The 12,329-nt window shown below is 52.1% G+C and overlaps 5 protein-coding genes across 5 annotated transcripts; 2 read left to right on the top strand and 3 right to left on the bottom strand.

Annotated features, from left to right (window-relative positions):
* Positions 1-474: 474 nt before the first annotated feature.
* DACRYDRAFT_106892 (phosphoglycerate mutase-like protein) lies at positions 475-1,405 on the bottom strand (the record flags this gene model as incomplete). The annotated part of the gene is made up of 6 exons (XM_040768358.1): positions 475-546; positions 599-1,065; positions 1,111-1,192; positions 1,238-1,245; positions 1,293-1,303; positions 1,350-1,405. The coding sequence occupies 6 exons, from the start codon at positions 1,403-1,405 to the stop codon at positions 475-477; spliced, it is 696 nt and encodes a 231-aa protein (XP_040629737.1).
* Positions 1,406-2,223: 818 nt separating this feature from the next.
* On the top strand, positions 2,224-5,388 carry DACRYDRAFT_21789 (uncharacterized protein). The gene is made up of 8 exons (XM_040772548.1): positions 2,224-3,126; positions 3,174-3,298; positions 3,350-3,689; positions 3,737-3,951; positions 3,999-4,524; positions 4,575-4,702; positions 4,758-4,937; positions 4,988-5,388. Exons 1-8 carry the CDS (start codon positions 2,308-2,310, stop codon positions 5,097-5,099), a joined length of 2,445 nt encoding a protein of 814 aa, XP_040629736.1. The 5' UTR covers positions 2,224-2,307; the 3' UTR covers positions 5,100-5,388.
* A 7-nt stretch (positions 5,389-5,395) lies between these two features.
* On the bottom strand, positions 5,396-7,468 carry DACRYDRAFT_106890 (MFS general substrate transporter; the record flags this gene model as incomplete). Its single annotated transcript, XM_040768357.1, has 12 exons — positions 5,396-5,440; positions 5,491-5,680; positions 5,727-5,749; positions 5,800-5,902; positions 6,362-6,401; positions 6,452-6,507; positions 6,556-6,574; positions 6,629-6,657; positions 6,709-6,793; positions 6,847-6,955; positions 7,008-7,140; positions 7,200-7,468. The coding sequence occupies 12 exons, from the start codon at positions 7,466-7,468 to the stop codon at positions 5,396-5,398; spliced, it is 1,101 nt and encodes a 366-aa protein (XP_040629735.1).
* Positions 7,469-10,084: 2,616 nt separating this feature from the next.
* On the top strand, positions 10,085-11,351 carry DACRYDRAFT_50787 (S-adenosyl-L-methionine-dependent methyltransferase; the record flags this gene model as incomplete). The annotated part of the gene is made up of 5 exons (XM_040775008.1): positions 10,085-10,294; positions 10,350-10,578; positions 10,628-10,704; positions 10,751-11,078; positions 11,146-11,351. The coding sequence occupies 5 exons, from the start codon at positions 10,085-10,087 to the stop codon at positions 11,349-11,351; spliced, it is 1,050 nt and encodes a 349-aa protein (XP_040629734.1).
* A 214-nt stretch (positions 11,352-11,565) lies between these two features.
* On the bottom strand, positions 11,566-12,169 carry DACRYDRAFT_21780 (glutaredoxin; the record flags this gene model as incomplete). The annotated part of the gene is made up of 4 exons (XM_040772547.1): positions 11,566-11,768; positions 11,828-11,931; positions 11,983-12,086; positions 12,140-12,169. 4 exons carry the CDS (start codon positions 12,164-12,166, stop codon positions 11,707-11,709), a joined length of 297 nt encoding a protein of 98 aa, XP_040629733.1. The 3' UTR covers positions 11,566-11,706.
* Positions 12,170-12,329: the final 160 nt, after the last annotated feature.

Below are 12,329 nucleotides of genomic sequence, written 5' to 3'. Positions count from 1 at the left end.
GGGAGTTACCGGCGCATCGCCCTTCCAAGTGGACTTAAGATTCTAGTAGCTGCAGTCATGGGGGCGAGAATGCTTGGGGCACGTTGGCCGATTTTTTCTGATTTTTTTTGGGTTGTCGATACGTGATGTGGGCCTGTTAACGTTGTCAGACCTCGACCCTCGATGGGGCTCCAATGAGTCAAGTTATCAGTGCCCTGTCATGCGCCGTAGCATACAAAGAGCAGTAAGAGTCTCCTCGTTGCGGGCAGCTTGTTTCCAATGACAGAGGAAGAGTGAATTACCAAGTATCAAGGTTGAGGTCGTTGTCAACAAGTAATCGCGCGGTGTAGGAATTGTCCGTTATAATTGATGTTCTACAACGCTTCTTTATTTCTAACCTCTAAAGAACCCCTCTATACTCCCTCAGTCTAGCTCTATATTTCGAGATGGATCCCTTCTACTGTTGTGGTTCGGTCTATCTCTGTCGAGAGAGGACTAAATGAGCCCAAGGTTCATCGCCCCCAGCGACGTCTTGTCTAACCCATGATAATACTGGCCGACACAGACCTACCAATATGATCAGCGCCTCTCCTTCCTTCCAAAAACAAGAAAGTCATACCCCTCCCGTATCAAGGACGAACAGCTGGCCCGCCTTGAGGGGCAAACCAAGCCACCTAGTCAAAAAGCAGCGAGAAAAATGCCCATGACTAACGATGAGCACGTCTCCGCCTACATCCCCTTCCTCCCTCTCCGGGCTCTCATACCACGCCTTATGCGAGTCCTTGACAGCGCGCACGACCTCGTCCGCCCGGTCTGACATCTCCTGTGCGCTCTCGCCCCCCTCACACCCATCGACCCAGATGTCCCAGCCATCTTCGCCAGAAGGGATCCCCCTCTCAGCACGGGAAGCAGCGGCCTGCCAGGCATAGAAGCCCTCGTAGTCCCCGTATGTCCATTCCCGCACTCGTTGGTCTGTTGTTGCGGAGGGCTTGGAGGGGGAGGAGGAGAAGAGCAGGGCGAAGGTGCGTTGAGCACGCAGGCGGGGAGAGACGAGGGTGGTGCTGATTAGGGAGGGGTCGAGCAATTCTGGGCTTGGTTAGCATGGTGGTGCGGGCGGGGGAGGAGACGCACTCCCAGGGCCGGCAACTTTTTCACCCAGCTTGAGGATAGTAGCTTCGCCATTAGCGGTCAAGGGGAGGTCGGTAGTGCCCGTCTATTTTTGTCAGCTCGAGCAGACTTGCTCGAAGAACGGGCTTACATGCCGCCCTACATACGTCTGTCAGTAATAATACAACACGAAACGCCGGACGAACCATTCAGTGACCTTTGTGGGTGTGAGCGGGGCTAGAAGGGGATGGGAACGGACTTACCACTCAGTTTCGCCGTGCCGGACTATGTAAACCTTTGGCATACGTTTGGGAGGCATTGTATGCAGTGTAGTAAGAACAAAGAAGAGAGTGGGTGCTGGCAAGTGGTGTGGTTACATGGGATTGTTTTCCCATTTCTAGGTCTGTCTTGGAATGGGCTGCGGGTATAGAATGCATCTAAGTGTGTATGGCTTGACGTGGGGTAGTGAAACATGTACTTGTTGATTTAGTAAAATTATGTTGTTTTGGTGATTGTCTATATCTGACAATGACTGACAATCAAACGATGCCCTCCTGATTTGTGCAGAAGCATGATGGTTCGTGTGCGGGGCTGTGTAATAACATTTCGGCGGAGGGATGGAAAGAAGCGGGCCGAAAAGTACAAAGTTCCGTTTATGCGAAGAGTTGAATTCCTCTGGAATGCCGGGCCGGTGGGAAGCCACGAGCAGATGGGGCTGTTCACCTCGTGCGACTGGCAGGTGTTTGTCCTAGATTGTAGATTGTAAATGATTGCTAGCATCTTCTACTGATGTTTGTGGTGCTCGTGTGAGACCTCTATAGATACGTGTCACCCTCACATGAATTTATTGCAGCCGAAAAGGGCTCAATCACGGGGAATGCACGTGCATTGAGAATTCCGTTGGGAATACAAAGGACAAGGACCCTTAGAACGTGCCTTTTGGTGATCCCCAACCTCTTTTTGTGTGCGTGCACTGGATGGTGACGTGTGATTGGCTGATGTATTGTGTAATTTGTTATTCACCCGGATATATGGTATATTTCCATCTATGGTACTTTACGGCCTAACGCGGCGACATTCCCTTCCTTCAAGGGAAGGAACAGAAAAGAGGGGGGCGCACTGAACGTGTTCCCTTATAACATCTTCATCTATCCGTCACTCCCCGTCTTTCCTTCCCTTTCTCCTCCCCCTGCTCGTACGACCACAGCAGGTCGGACGACAATGGCTCCCTCGACGGCGACCGTCATCCTCGCTTCCACCACAGCCCTCCTCGCTGCGTTATACGCATATACCCCTCTGGGTGATCACTTCGAGGCTCGCTACCTCCTCCCAATCCCCCTTATCCTCCTCCTCCTCTCCTTCACAAGGTTCAAGTCTTCCCTAAGCGCACTATGGCTCTTCTTCTACAACTGCTTCCTCCGTCCACTCGGTCTGCACTCGGACCAGCAGTCACGTCTTGACTCGTTCTACACAGGTCAGGCGTCAGTCTACGATGCAACTAGGAACGGTCTACTCAGGGGAAGGCGCACCATGCTCAAGCTCTCTCTTGCACACCTCAAGCTCCTTCGCGCACGCGCTGCTGATCCCTCAAAGCGTCTTGTTTGGGTCGACATTGGTGGAGGCACAGGCTGGAACGTCGAGGTCATGTCGCAGTATGTGGATCTCGCAATCTTCGATGCCATCTACATCATCGATTTGTGCGAACCTTTGCTCAAGGTGGCCCGCAACCGGGCAGAGAAGAACGGCTGGGCAAACGTCCATTGTCTCCTGCAGGATGCCTCGGGATTCGTCCTCCCAGAGTGGAAGCAGCTGCGCACAGACCCAAGGGGAAGCGTGTCTTTCATCACGCTCTCCTACTCGCTCTCCATGATCCCGTCCTACTTCACCCTCTTGGACAGGATCGGCGAGGTCTTGGACCCGGATGATGGGCTGCTCGCTGTGGTGGACTTTTATACCGCTGCCAAGGAGTCGTCGGAGCACGAGAAGGCTATCGGTGGAGGGGGGAAGAAAGTCGGCTGGTTCTCCCGCTGGTTCTGGCAGGTAAGCTAGACCCGAACTGTCTGCGAGTGAAAGCTGATCATTCCCAGATCTGGTTCGACTTTGATCATGTCTCCCTCAGCCCGGGACGCCGCGACTACTTGGAGTACCGCTTCGGGACTATCAAATCGTACAACGGCAGGAACAAATTCATTGTGCCTTTCATTGTCCGCATGTGAGCCAGCATACATCCACGTTCTCGGAATAACGCACTTACACTTCGCAGCCCGTACTACATCTGGCTCGGCACGCCTCGCTCTCGTTCCACCGAACGTAACAGGCACGCCTTCGAGGTCGAAGGAGGCAACACCGTCGGCAATCTCTCCGCTCCCGGGACCCCCCTCTTCCCCACTCGCCCGACAACGCCTCTGTCGCTCATTGGTAAGGAGGCGGGTGAGAACGACGAGGAAGTCGAGGAGCTCAGCTTGGACATCTCCCGCGCCGTCGAGAAGGATGAGATGCACTCTGTTCTGGGAGAGCGTAAGGAGGGCGAGAAGGAGGGAAGGAAACATGTCGTCCTCAATGTTATGCCTCCTCTCAGCTCGTTCCACTACCAGATCATGCACGTGGGTCGCTTTCCCCTAAACATATGCGTCTTCTCACGACTCCTCAGCCATGGAGGTTGCCCTACTACGAGGCCAAGATCCACAAGGCGTTCCGCACCTTCGTTTATTCGTTCACCTGGGAAGATCCGGAAGAGGATATGCGTCACCTCCAGCTCTCGAGCGAGGACTCGATGTTTGTCATCACCTCTGCTGGTGATAACGCGCTGCACTATGCCATCGCCGCCCAGCCCAAGCGTATCCACTGTGTTGACATGAACCCGTGGTATGTTGCTCTCCAAAATAATTTGCCCGCTGCTGACCAGTATATAGCCAAGGCCATCTCATGGAGCTCAAGCTCGCCGCTACCAGGTCCCTCGATTTCGGCGACTTCTTCAAGCTCTTCGGCGACGGCAAGCACCCCGAGTTCCGTCAACTGCTTGACTCGACCATCTCTCCCTACCTCTCGTCCAACGCCTACACATTCTGGCGCATCAATTCCAAGGCATACCATTCCTCCTTCTACCGCCGGGGCTACTCTGGCTGGGCTCTGCGCCTCGCCAAGTGGGTGTTCTCCGTTGCGGGCGTAAGCGACTTTGCAGAACAGATGTGCGAATGCGACACCGTCGAGGAGCAGGACAAGATCTGGCGCGAAAAGCTCCGCCCCGTCATCCTCAACCGTACATTTGTGGATCTCGTCCTTAGCAACCCCGTCTTCTGCTGGAACGCGCTCGGCGTACCCATGAACCAGAGGGCGATGTTCCTTAATGAAGGTACGGCTTTCGAATTCGTGAGGGATACCCTGGACCCGATCGCCAAGACCGCCGTGCTCAAGCATGGCGCATACCATTTCTTGCTCGTAAGCTGTCTTATTATTCGAATTGTGTTCCACGTGCTCATAGACTGTAGTGCCTCCTCGGTCACTATACCGCCGACTCGTGCCCACTTTACCTGACTCGTGCCGGCTTTGAGGCTCTCAAGGCTAACGACGGCGCTCTGATGGACGCCTTCCGTCTGCACACCGACTCGATCACCAAGTACGCCCTCATCGCCTTCTTCCCGACATTTGCTGACTCTGACTCTGCTTGACAGTGTGCTCCGTGGCCTGGCGCCCGGCTCCATCACTCGTGCGGTGATCATGGACCATTTGGATTGGTTCGACTCCGGCTCGGAGGACGCGAGGGACGAAGTGACAGCCATGTATCGTGCCCTCGCTCCGGGTGGTATGGTCTTCTGGCGCTCAGCCGCAAGACAGCCATGGTATTGTGAGATGTACGTGCTCCCCTATCAGGTACGACTGTGCCATGCTGACTTCTATCCAGGTTCAAGGAACAGGGCTTCGATCTCCTTCCTCTCGGAGTTCGGTCTGGTCCGGAGAAGTCCATCGACAGGGTAAACATGTACGCTTCCTTCTGGCGTGCGGTCAAAATCTAGAGCCAGCCCGTCTAGCGTGGCATGTCTCACCTCCCCTTCCTTCTCTCTATTTGCTCAGTCGCAAGTGGTCAATCACTTGCTCACTCACTGGTTATGGTCTGCTATCTTTATTCAAGGGACATTCGGCGCTTAATACAGTACATGTCGCTTGGATATAGGACCCAATTGAATGACATTTACGACCATGGAAAGGGCTTGTCGGCATGGTACCAGACTCTTCTGCGAATCTTGCGTATCTGCTAGCAGCGTCATTTCTTTCACAGCGTTGTCCATGAATCGCGCTTCACGGTGACCCTTTACAGCGTGTATCTGAACCCGCTCCAATAGTCTCCTTTTGCCAACTGCTGGACATTCAGAGCTGGCCCCGACTTCATGACCAGAACGCACATACCTTTGCTTCCTGTACTGTGCCAAAAGTGCCATTCGGGTTCTTAGCACCGTCACTCTGGGCTCCTATTGTCTCGTTCCTCTCTCCTCGGTCACGGGCGTCGTTTTCCCGCTTCAGCAAAAACATCATCACTGCCGTTCCGATGAAGATGAGCAGTACGTAGAGCAGTACGATGCCGTGGGACATGGTGTACCTGTGATCACTCAACATCACAAAGACACGAAAACGATCATTCTTACCAAGGTTGATATTGTGCGCGATACTGCGAGGTGTGAGTGACTTCATTGGCAACGGTAAAGGGAGAAGGCGTACAATATTGGAGGAAACAATACCGTTAAGGTTCCCGAGGCCGATGACAATACCCAGTGTAACTCCTCGCTTCAGGGAGCCCTCTACATTGTTTGAGACAAAAGCTCTGCGCTTTGTGAATCTCCATGACAATCAACGTAATGAAACACAACTGCTCACAAAGTATTGGCTTGAATGATATAGCAGGATCAACGTGGGCTATTTCATGGTTTAAAGTACACTCACGGACAAGTGGATACATGCTACACACTGTTAGCATACTAACTCGTCTCCATAGAGAAAAAGAGGGGCGCACCAGACTCCCAGATACACTCCAAAATAGGAGAGGGCCGGCGTGCGAGAAAATATCAAGATTATATAGCCAGTAGCACCTGATAATACATTAAAAGTTACTCACGTGGCCCACACGTTATCACGCACTAAGGCCCGAAAATACTCTGGTCATTGCACCAATGAGAAAAAAATCATGAGAGTTATTCAGGACGTACAGGTTAAATATTCCTTTGGTCTTCAAACGGTCTGCAGTATAGCCAACACCTAAGCACAAGATGCAGCCAAGACATACACAGGAACTGAAAGAAGATTGGCGGGAGTTGCCGTATATCCTGCAGCGAGATCAGCTTGTCGTCGCTGGACCTACGGTGCTGTCATTTACCCAATTGATTGATGATAGACGGTGTGAAGAGTGCTGAAGCGTATATGGGGACCTCACTGTGCATATTCAAATTCTGGTCACTATTGCTATGGCGGTCAACATACACGCCTGCGTAAATGATCACTGGGTGAATCCGGGGGGTTAACGGACGCTCTAGTGTAAAAGACTGTCACACACCTCCAACCCATGTTTTCCAGTCAGTGACACTATCAAAATTCTCAGACAAGAAGTTCTAAGAAGAATAGATTCACATGTACCTGTCAATGATCGAATTCAGGTTGATTTTCTCACCCGGTGCAGAGAAAGAGTCCATTTCTTGCAGTCTTTCAAGCACCAACTCCCCTAAAGAAAGTGAGAACCGTGTTGGCATAGTTCATGTCCTCTGGACGACCCACGTTCTTCTTCGGTCAGAAATTTAGCTGTCGCCGGGAAGTCCTGTACTATCCAGAACGACATGACGCCAACAATGATGGTGACAAACCCTTGGATTAGGAAGATCCATGCCTTGAGAATATTTCAATAAAATGGACCCGACGTAGCTGTGGGATCCACCCACCCATGCAGTCTTCCCCCCAACGCCATTCATATCAGAAATCGCAGCAGCAATCAGACCACCAAAGGCGCCAGAGATAGTGGCCGCACAGAAGAAGAATGCAATGCGAATTCCATACTCAGCACGCCTGTACCAGCTGTCGGGAACGCCTCGTGAGATTGCTGTCATTAGGACAAATAATATGAGAATGCATACCAGGAGAGATAATATGTAACTCCAGGGAATAAGCCTCCTTCGCAAAGCCCAAGCAGGAACCGCATGCCCATAAGACCGCCGAAGTTACTGACGAGGCCCTGCACGGTCATCATAATGCCCCAGAGCAGCATCATACAGGACAAGTAGATGCGCGGGGGCAAACGCTTCAGTAAAACGTTGCTAGGGGGCTCTATGAGCGAATATGGGACGAAGAAGATCGTCAGAGCGATGAGATACTGGTTGTCCGTGATGTGAAGGTCGACCTCCATGTTATACAACTTGGCGTTTCCGATCGACCTATCGAGAACGGTTACGATATCGGCGACACTTACAAGTATCAATGGCTCACGTTCGATCAAGAAAAGACAAGAAGAAAAGAAAGGCCAGCCAAGGGATGAGCGACCAATCTAGTTTCCTCAACAGCCTTCGTTCATCAATGTTGCTTTGAAGGACCTCTTCATGAACCTCGATTATCTTGATCAACTGCACATCCTTGGATGACTCTGCAGGACTTGGTTCTGAGTCTCCCGCCTTTACAGCGAGCGTCGGAAGCTCTGAGAGCTCGAGGTGTGGGTTATGGACCATCCAAGGGATATGAAGCTGCGTCGTCTGCTCGTTGAAGAAAGGGTGAAAGCCGGCTCAGCAAATCGGTCGTGTCAGGGGCTTCTGCGACAGATATTGGTTGCAGCATACGTCGTTATAAGGTTAAGTGGAGTTGTGCGGAACAACAAACTGGCTGATGGGACCCAACCTCTGTCGAGGATAATGCACCAGCTAATTGGAGTAAGGGACGGTATGGGTGGATGGCCTCACGTGTCAGGCTGCCGAGGTGCCAACCATTCACCCGAGCAGACTTCGGGAAGCAGAAGCTGATGGCGCTGGCGGCGTTCATCAGTGATGGCAGCACCTTGCAACCCAGCAAGGGGACGGCATAGAAGAACAACACAAGACCTACCGGGCATTTGCCCGCACCGGTCCAAGGTATTTGGCAATTTGAGATGTAAAATCCGGTGATAGGGTGTCGATCGGAGCGCATACCGTAGTCTACCAATCGGGATTGGGACCCAGAAAGTAGCATTTGCGCACGTTGACCAGTCACTGAGGCGTAAGTGGTCTCAAGACACAGGTGGGTGAACCTATCGCTCAGGTGGTGTGTGGGTTCAAGCGCCCTGTTGGGATGATGTTGGCGTGCATAGTAGTCGTTAGACGGGGCTCCATGAGGTTCGTCTCTCCATTCTGGCGTGGAGTGGCGCTCTCTCGGAACCCCTGGCGGAAGTTCTCTCCTATGTTCCGAGTCCCCAAGAGGCAGATCCAGCCCGCACATAGAACCCTCCTGACTGGGGGTTGGAGAAACAGTGCAGCCAGCAAGTCAGGTTTCGCGCAAGTTTGCCAGGCTCTGCCGGTTCAAGAACTGTAGGGCAGCAAGAAGGAAGGATCCCCAGAATAGCGATTCGAACATTTCCCCTTGTATCGGGTTGTCCGCGGGGTTGACAGAGACACAGGTACGGCTATGTTTGGGTTTACACGTTTTCGAGCAAGTCGTCGGTTCTTGTCACCGACCGGGCCGTAAGGAGGCCGATCGAACGTATGCAACCTATCTCGCCGTAGACGGAGCAGTTATTCGAAGAAAGAAGCATCATGCTGAGTAGACCAGGTCAATAGTAGTAGGTGTTGTCAGTCAGTATGTATGTATGCTTGTCGTCGACAGTGATTGTAATTTGGACCGGTCGCCGCATTCGGTTGTGGGAGCAAGAGTGTTCTGGAAGAGGTAAAGACGCGCAGAAAGAGAATGGGGACATGGTGCTCATTCACGGGGCCACAGGGGGACGGGCGCCGGCGGAGGACGGTGAACGGTAGACGAAGTGCACGTGAAAGGGACCGGAGATACGACGAGAGGCGCCGAGGGCCAAGCTACAATGGAAGCAAACGGTAGACAATGTCTCATAAAACCCTCCCCCTTTAAGAAGCGGCCACGAAAGTGCGACGGAGTGCGAATCCTGTGGGCACAATATCAACTGCGACGAAGCATATTTGTATAAGCTTACATGCTTAATCCAAATAAAGACATTCACTTCTCACTTATGTATTGTGTGACAAATACATGGAGAAGGGGAACCATATTGAGGAAGGCTGTGGGGAAGAAGATGCGTGATTGTACCCCTTCATGAATTATTAGTTCCAGGTTAATCACCAGGGATGCTTGGTCCGCCTTTAACCCATCCTCCGCCGACGGTGCATGGGGAGGGAGTAAAGGGGGAGGAAGTGAGTGATGTTTACTGTACCTTGCCAACACGACAATAGAGTCCGATTCACTCTTTTATCCTCTGTTTTTGGCCATCTTTCATCTTGTAACATCTCGGAGCTGCTTCTGTTCCACACCTATATTGCCTCTGTACTCTTGGCTTTGACTTTGGCTCTGTCTGCTTCCTCTCCCCTGCTGGTACCCTTGGCCCCCTTAACTGCCTAACTGCTCTCACGTAACACGGCGACGTCCTTATCACCCGCGCGACCCGCTTCTGCCCCGAGAATCAATTTGCCGCCGGAGCCGCGCTTCTCTTTTCACTCTTGTGCTTATGGCCCAGATCGATCCGTTCCATCCTCTCAGAGAGTCAGAGTCATTGGATGGACACCACATTACACCCTGCATATGGCAAGCCCCGCACCAGCCCTCCTCCTTGAACTCTTATTTCTCCGCTTCATCCTCAGCCTCTTCCGTACATCGTAACCGCAATAACAGTATCGGATCTTCTCCAAGTCCCACTTGGTCTCTCCCATCTACAGCTCCCGCTCTCTCCGACTCTGCCGCATCCTCCCCCGACATGTCCTATAACAGTTACTACTACTCGTCAAGAAATTTCAACGAACCTCGTACTCCTTCCCCCATAATGTCAACTTCAACGCCAGGATCACCTTACACCCACGACTCCGATCCAATGGACACCGAGTCAGTCGGCTCCCCTGGCCTTTCTCCGGCACCCAGCGTGTACAGTCTGACAGAGAGTCTTCGGGAAGCAAGCTTCAAACATGTACACGGGCGGGCAATCAATGCACATAGCGACGTTTACATGCTACCAGCTGACGACGAGGAGATAAACGTGCGTGTCCTCAACTTCACATAGCTAAACCCGGGTTCACGTCGTTTATCTTCAGCGACTGGAAACCCAGCATAATATCTTCCGTATCTTAAACGATGGGAACTACCTCGGCCCTGTGCGAGAAGTTTTGGAGGGACCGGGAAAGGCCGTGTTGGATCTCGGTACAGGTACTGGTGTTTGGGCAGTGGAGGTAGCAAGCGAGTTTCCGGCAGCGCAGGTTGTGGGAGTGGATCTCTCTCCCATACAATACCTAAGACCTCTGCCGGAGAATTGTAGGTTTGAAGGTGCGTGAATTCGTCTTGAGGTCAAACGCAAAGTCTGACGTCAAAACAGTGGACGATGTGAATTTAGGGATGGCCCATTTTCACAACCAATTTGATGTCGTTCACGCTCGGCATATCTGTTCTGGGGTACGCCTCTCCCAATCACACTCGCAACCTCCTAAATCTGGTGTAGATCAGGGACTATGCACGGTTTGCCTATGACATCGCGAACGTATTGCGCCCTGGCGGCTTAGCTTTGTTTTTTGAAGCGGAGTACTATGTGTTTGATTCAAACAAAAAGCCGATGGGCATTCGACACCCTGATCCGACCGGCAGGCAAACAGAGCACAAGGATCCCCCGGGTCTCGCAAGATTTGCAGCAGCGTTCGTCGGAGCAGTTTCAAGAAGGGGAGGGAATATCAATGTTGGTGCCCGAATGCCGGATTACTGCAAACAGTCTGGCGGGTTCAGCGAGATCGTTTACCAGGACGTGTGGATCCCTGCCACACCCTGGATGCATGGTGCGATGATCATTTAACGCACGGACATGCGACTGACACGACGTCGGTCCAGGCACCTCTTCTGAAGCCCGACGTTTGCGAATGGTCGGTCATCTCATCAGGGAAGATCTACGATCATTCCTGCATGCTGGGCGGCCTATTCTCCTAGCGGACGGCCTCTCAGAGGTTGCTGTGGGCGACCTCATCAATCAGTCAATGACAGACCTGGATGCAGCTGAAGCACCGATGTGGTTAAGAGGTTGTTATACATGGGCATGGAGAGCAACTGTATGAGCGCTTTGTATTCTTCGATTTGTTTCTGCCATTTAGCTTTGTCCTCCCATGCTGAAATGTATCCCTGTTTTGTATAAAGAGCCTTGGTGTATGTGATTTCCGGCATGCAGAAACAGTAATTGTGTTTATCAATTGCGTCACACTCCTCCACTCCGATCTCCATTGGGCAAACCCCTTCAAACATAGCACGACGATCCGATTTCTCTCCCTCAAACTGACGTGGATTCCCGGATTATTCACCGTCTCACAAGATGCGTACAACATATACATAGCGTCAACTAACTATACTTCTATTCTTACTGAACCCATCTGGAGGTATCAGCGGACAACGATTAGATAGCATGCACGATAGTGTTCAAGCGGCCAACAGCTTCGCGAGCTGGCCCGAGCGCTCCAGAGCAGCGAGATCATCAGAGCCTGCAATGCAATGGTGGTCAATATTGGTCTCCGAACACCTTTGAAACCCCGCTACTCACCTCCGATGTGCTGCTGCTTGATGAAGATATTGGGAACGGTCCTCTGCCCAGTCTTTTGGGCAAGGTAGTTTTGGATGTCCGAACCGTCATCCCTCTCGTCAAGCCTTTTCAAGCGTTTAGACTCTGTGCTCATTCGAAAAGACAGAGGCGCGCACTCATAGATTAAGGAAGGGTGCTTCGCAAGGACGCCCTTTGCGCGCTGGCAATAGGGGCAATAGGACTTGGAAAAGATGACAATTCTGTTTTCCGCAATCGCAGACTTGGTACGAAAGCGTCAGCCTTTATCGTTAATATAGCAGTCATTGTGCTCACTTCGACAAGTTGCTTGGTGGATGCCATAACTGAATGGGATCTGGAGAGAACAACGGAGTTTGTTGAGAGGAATGAGCCCATTATCGAGCTGGCCAGCGCCCTTGAAAGCATTTATACAAGGGGAAGCACGGCCACTCGCTGACAAACATCAATGGAATGACGCTATATTGCGTCCTCTGCCGGCATCTTC

Source organism: Dacryopinax primogenitus (assembly GCF_000292625.1).
Source record: "Dacryopinax primogenitus strain DJM-731 SS1 chromosome Unknown DACRYscaffold_7, whole genome shotgun sequence".
NCBI classification, from domain to species: Eukaryota; Fungi; Basidiomycota; class Dacrymycetes; order Dacrymycetales; family Dacrymycetaceae; genus Dacryopinax; species Dacryopinax primogenitus.
Note: the sequence above shows the minus strand (reverse complement) of the source record. Positions and strands in the feature narration are given on the sequence as shown.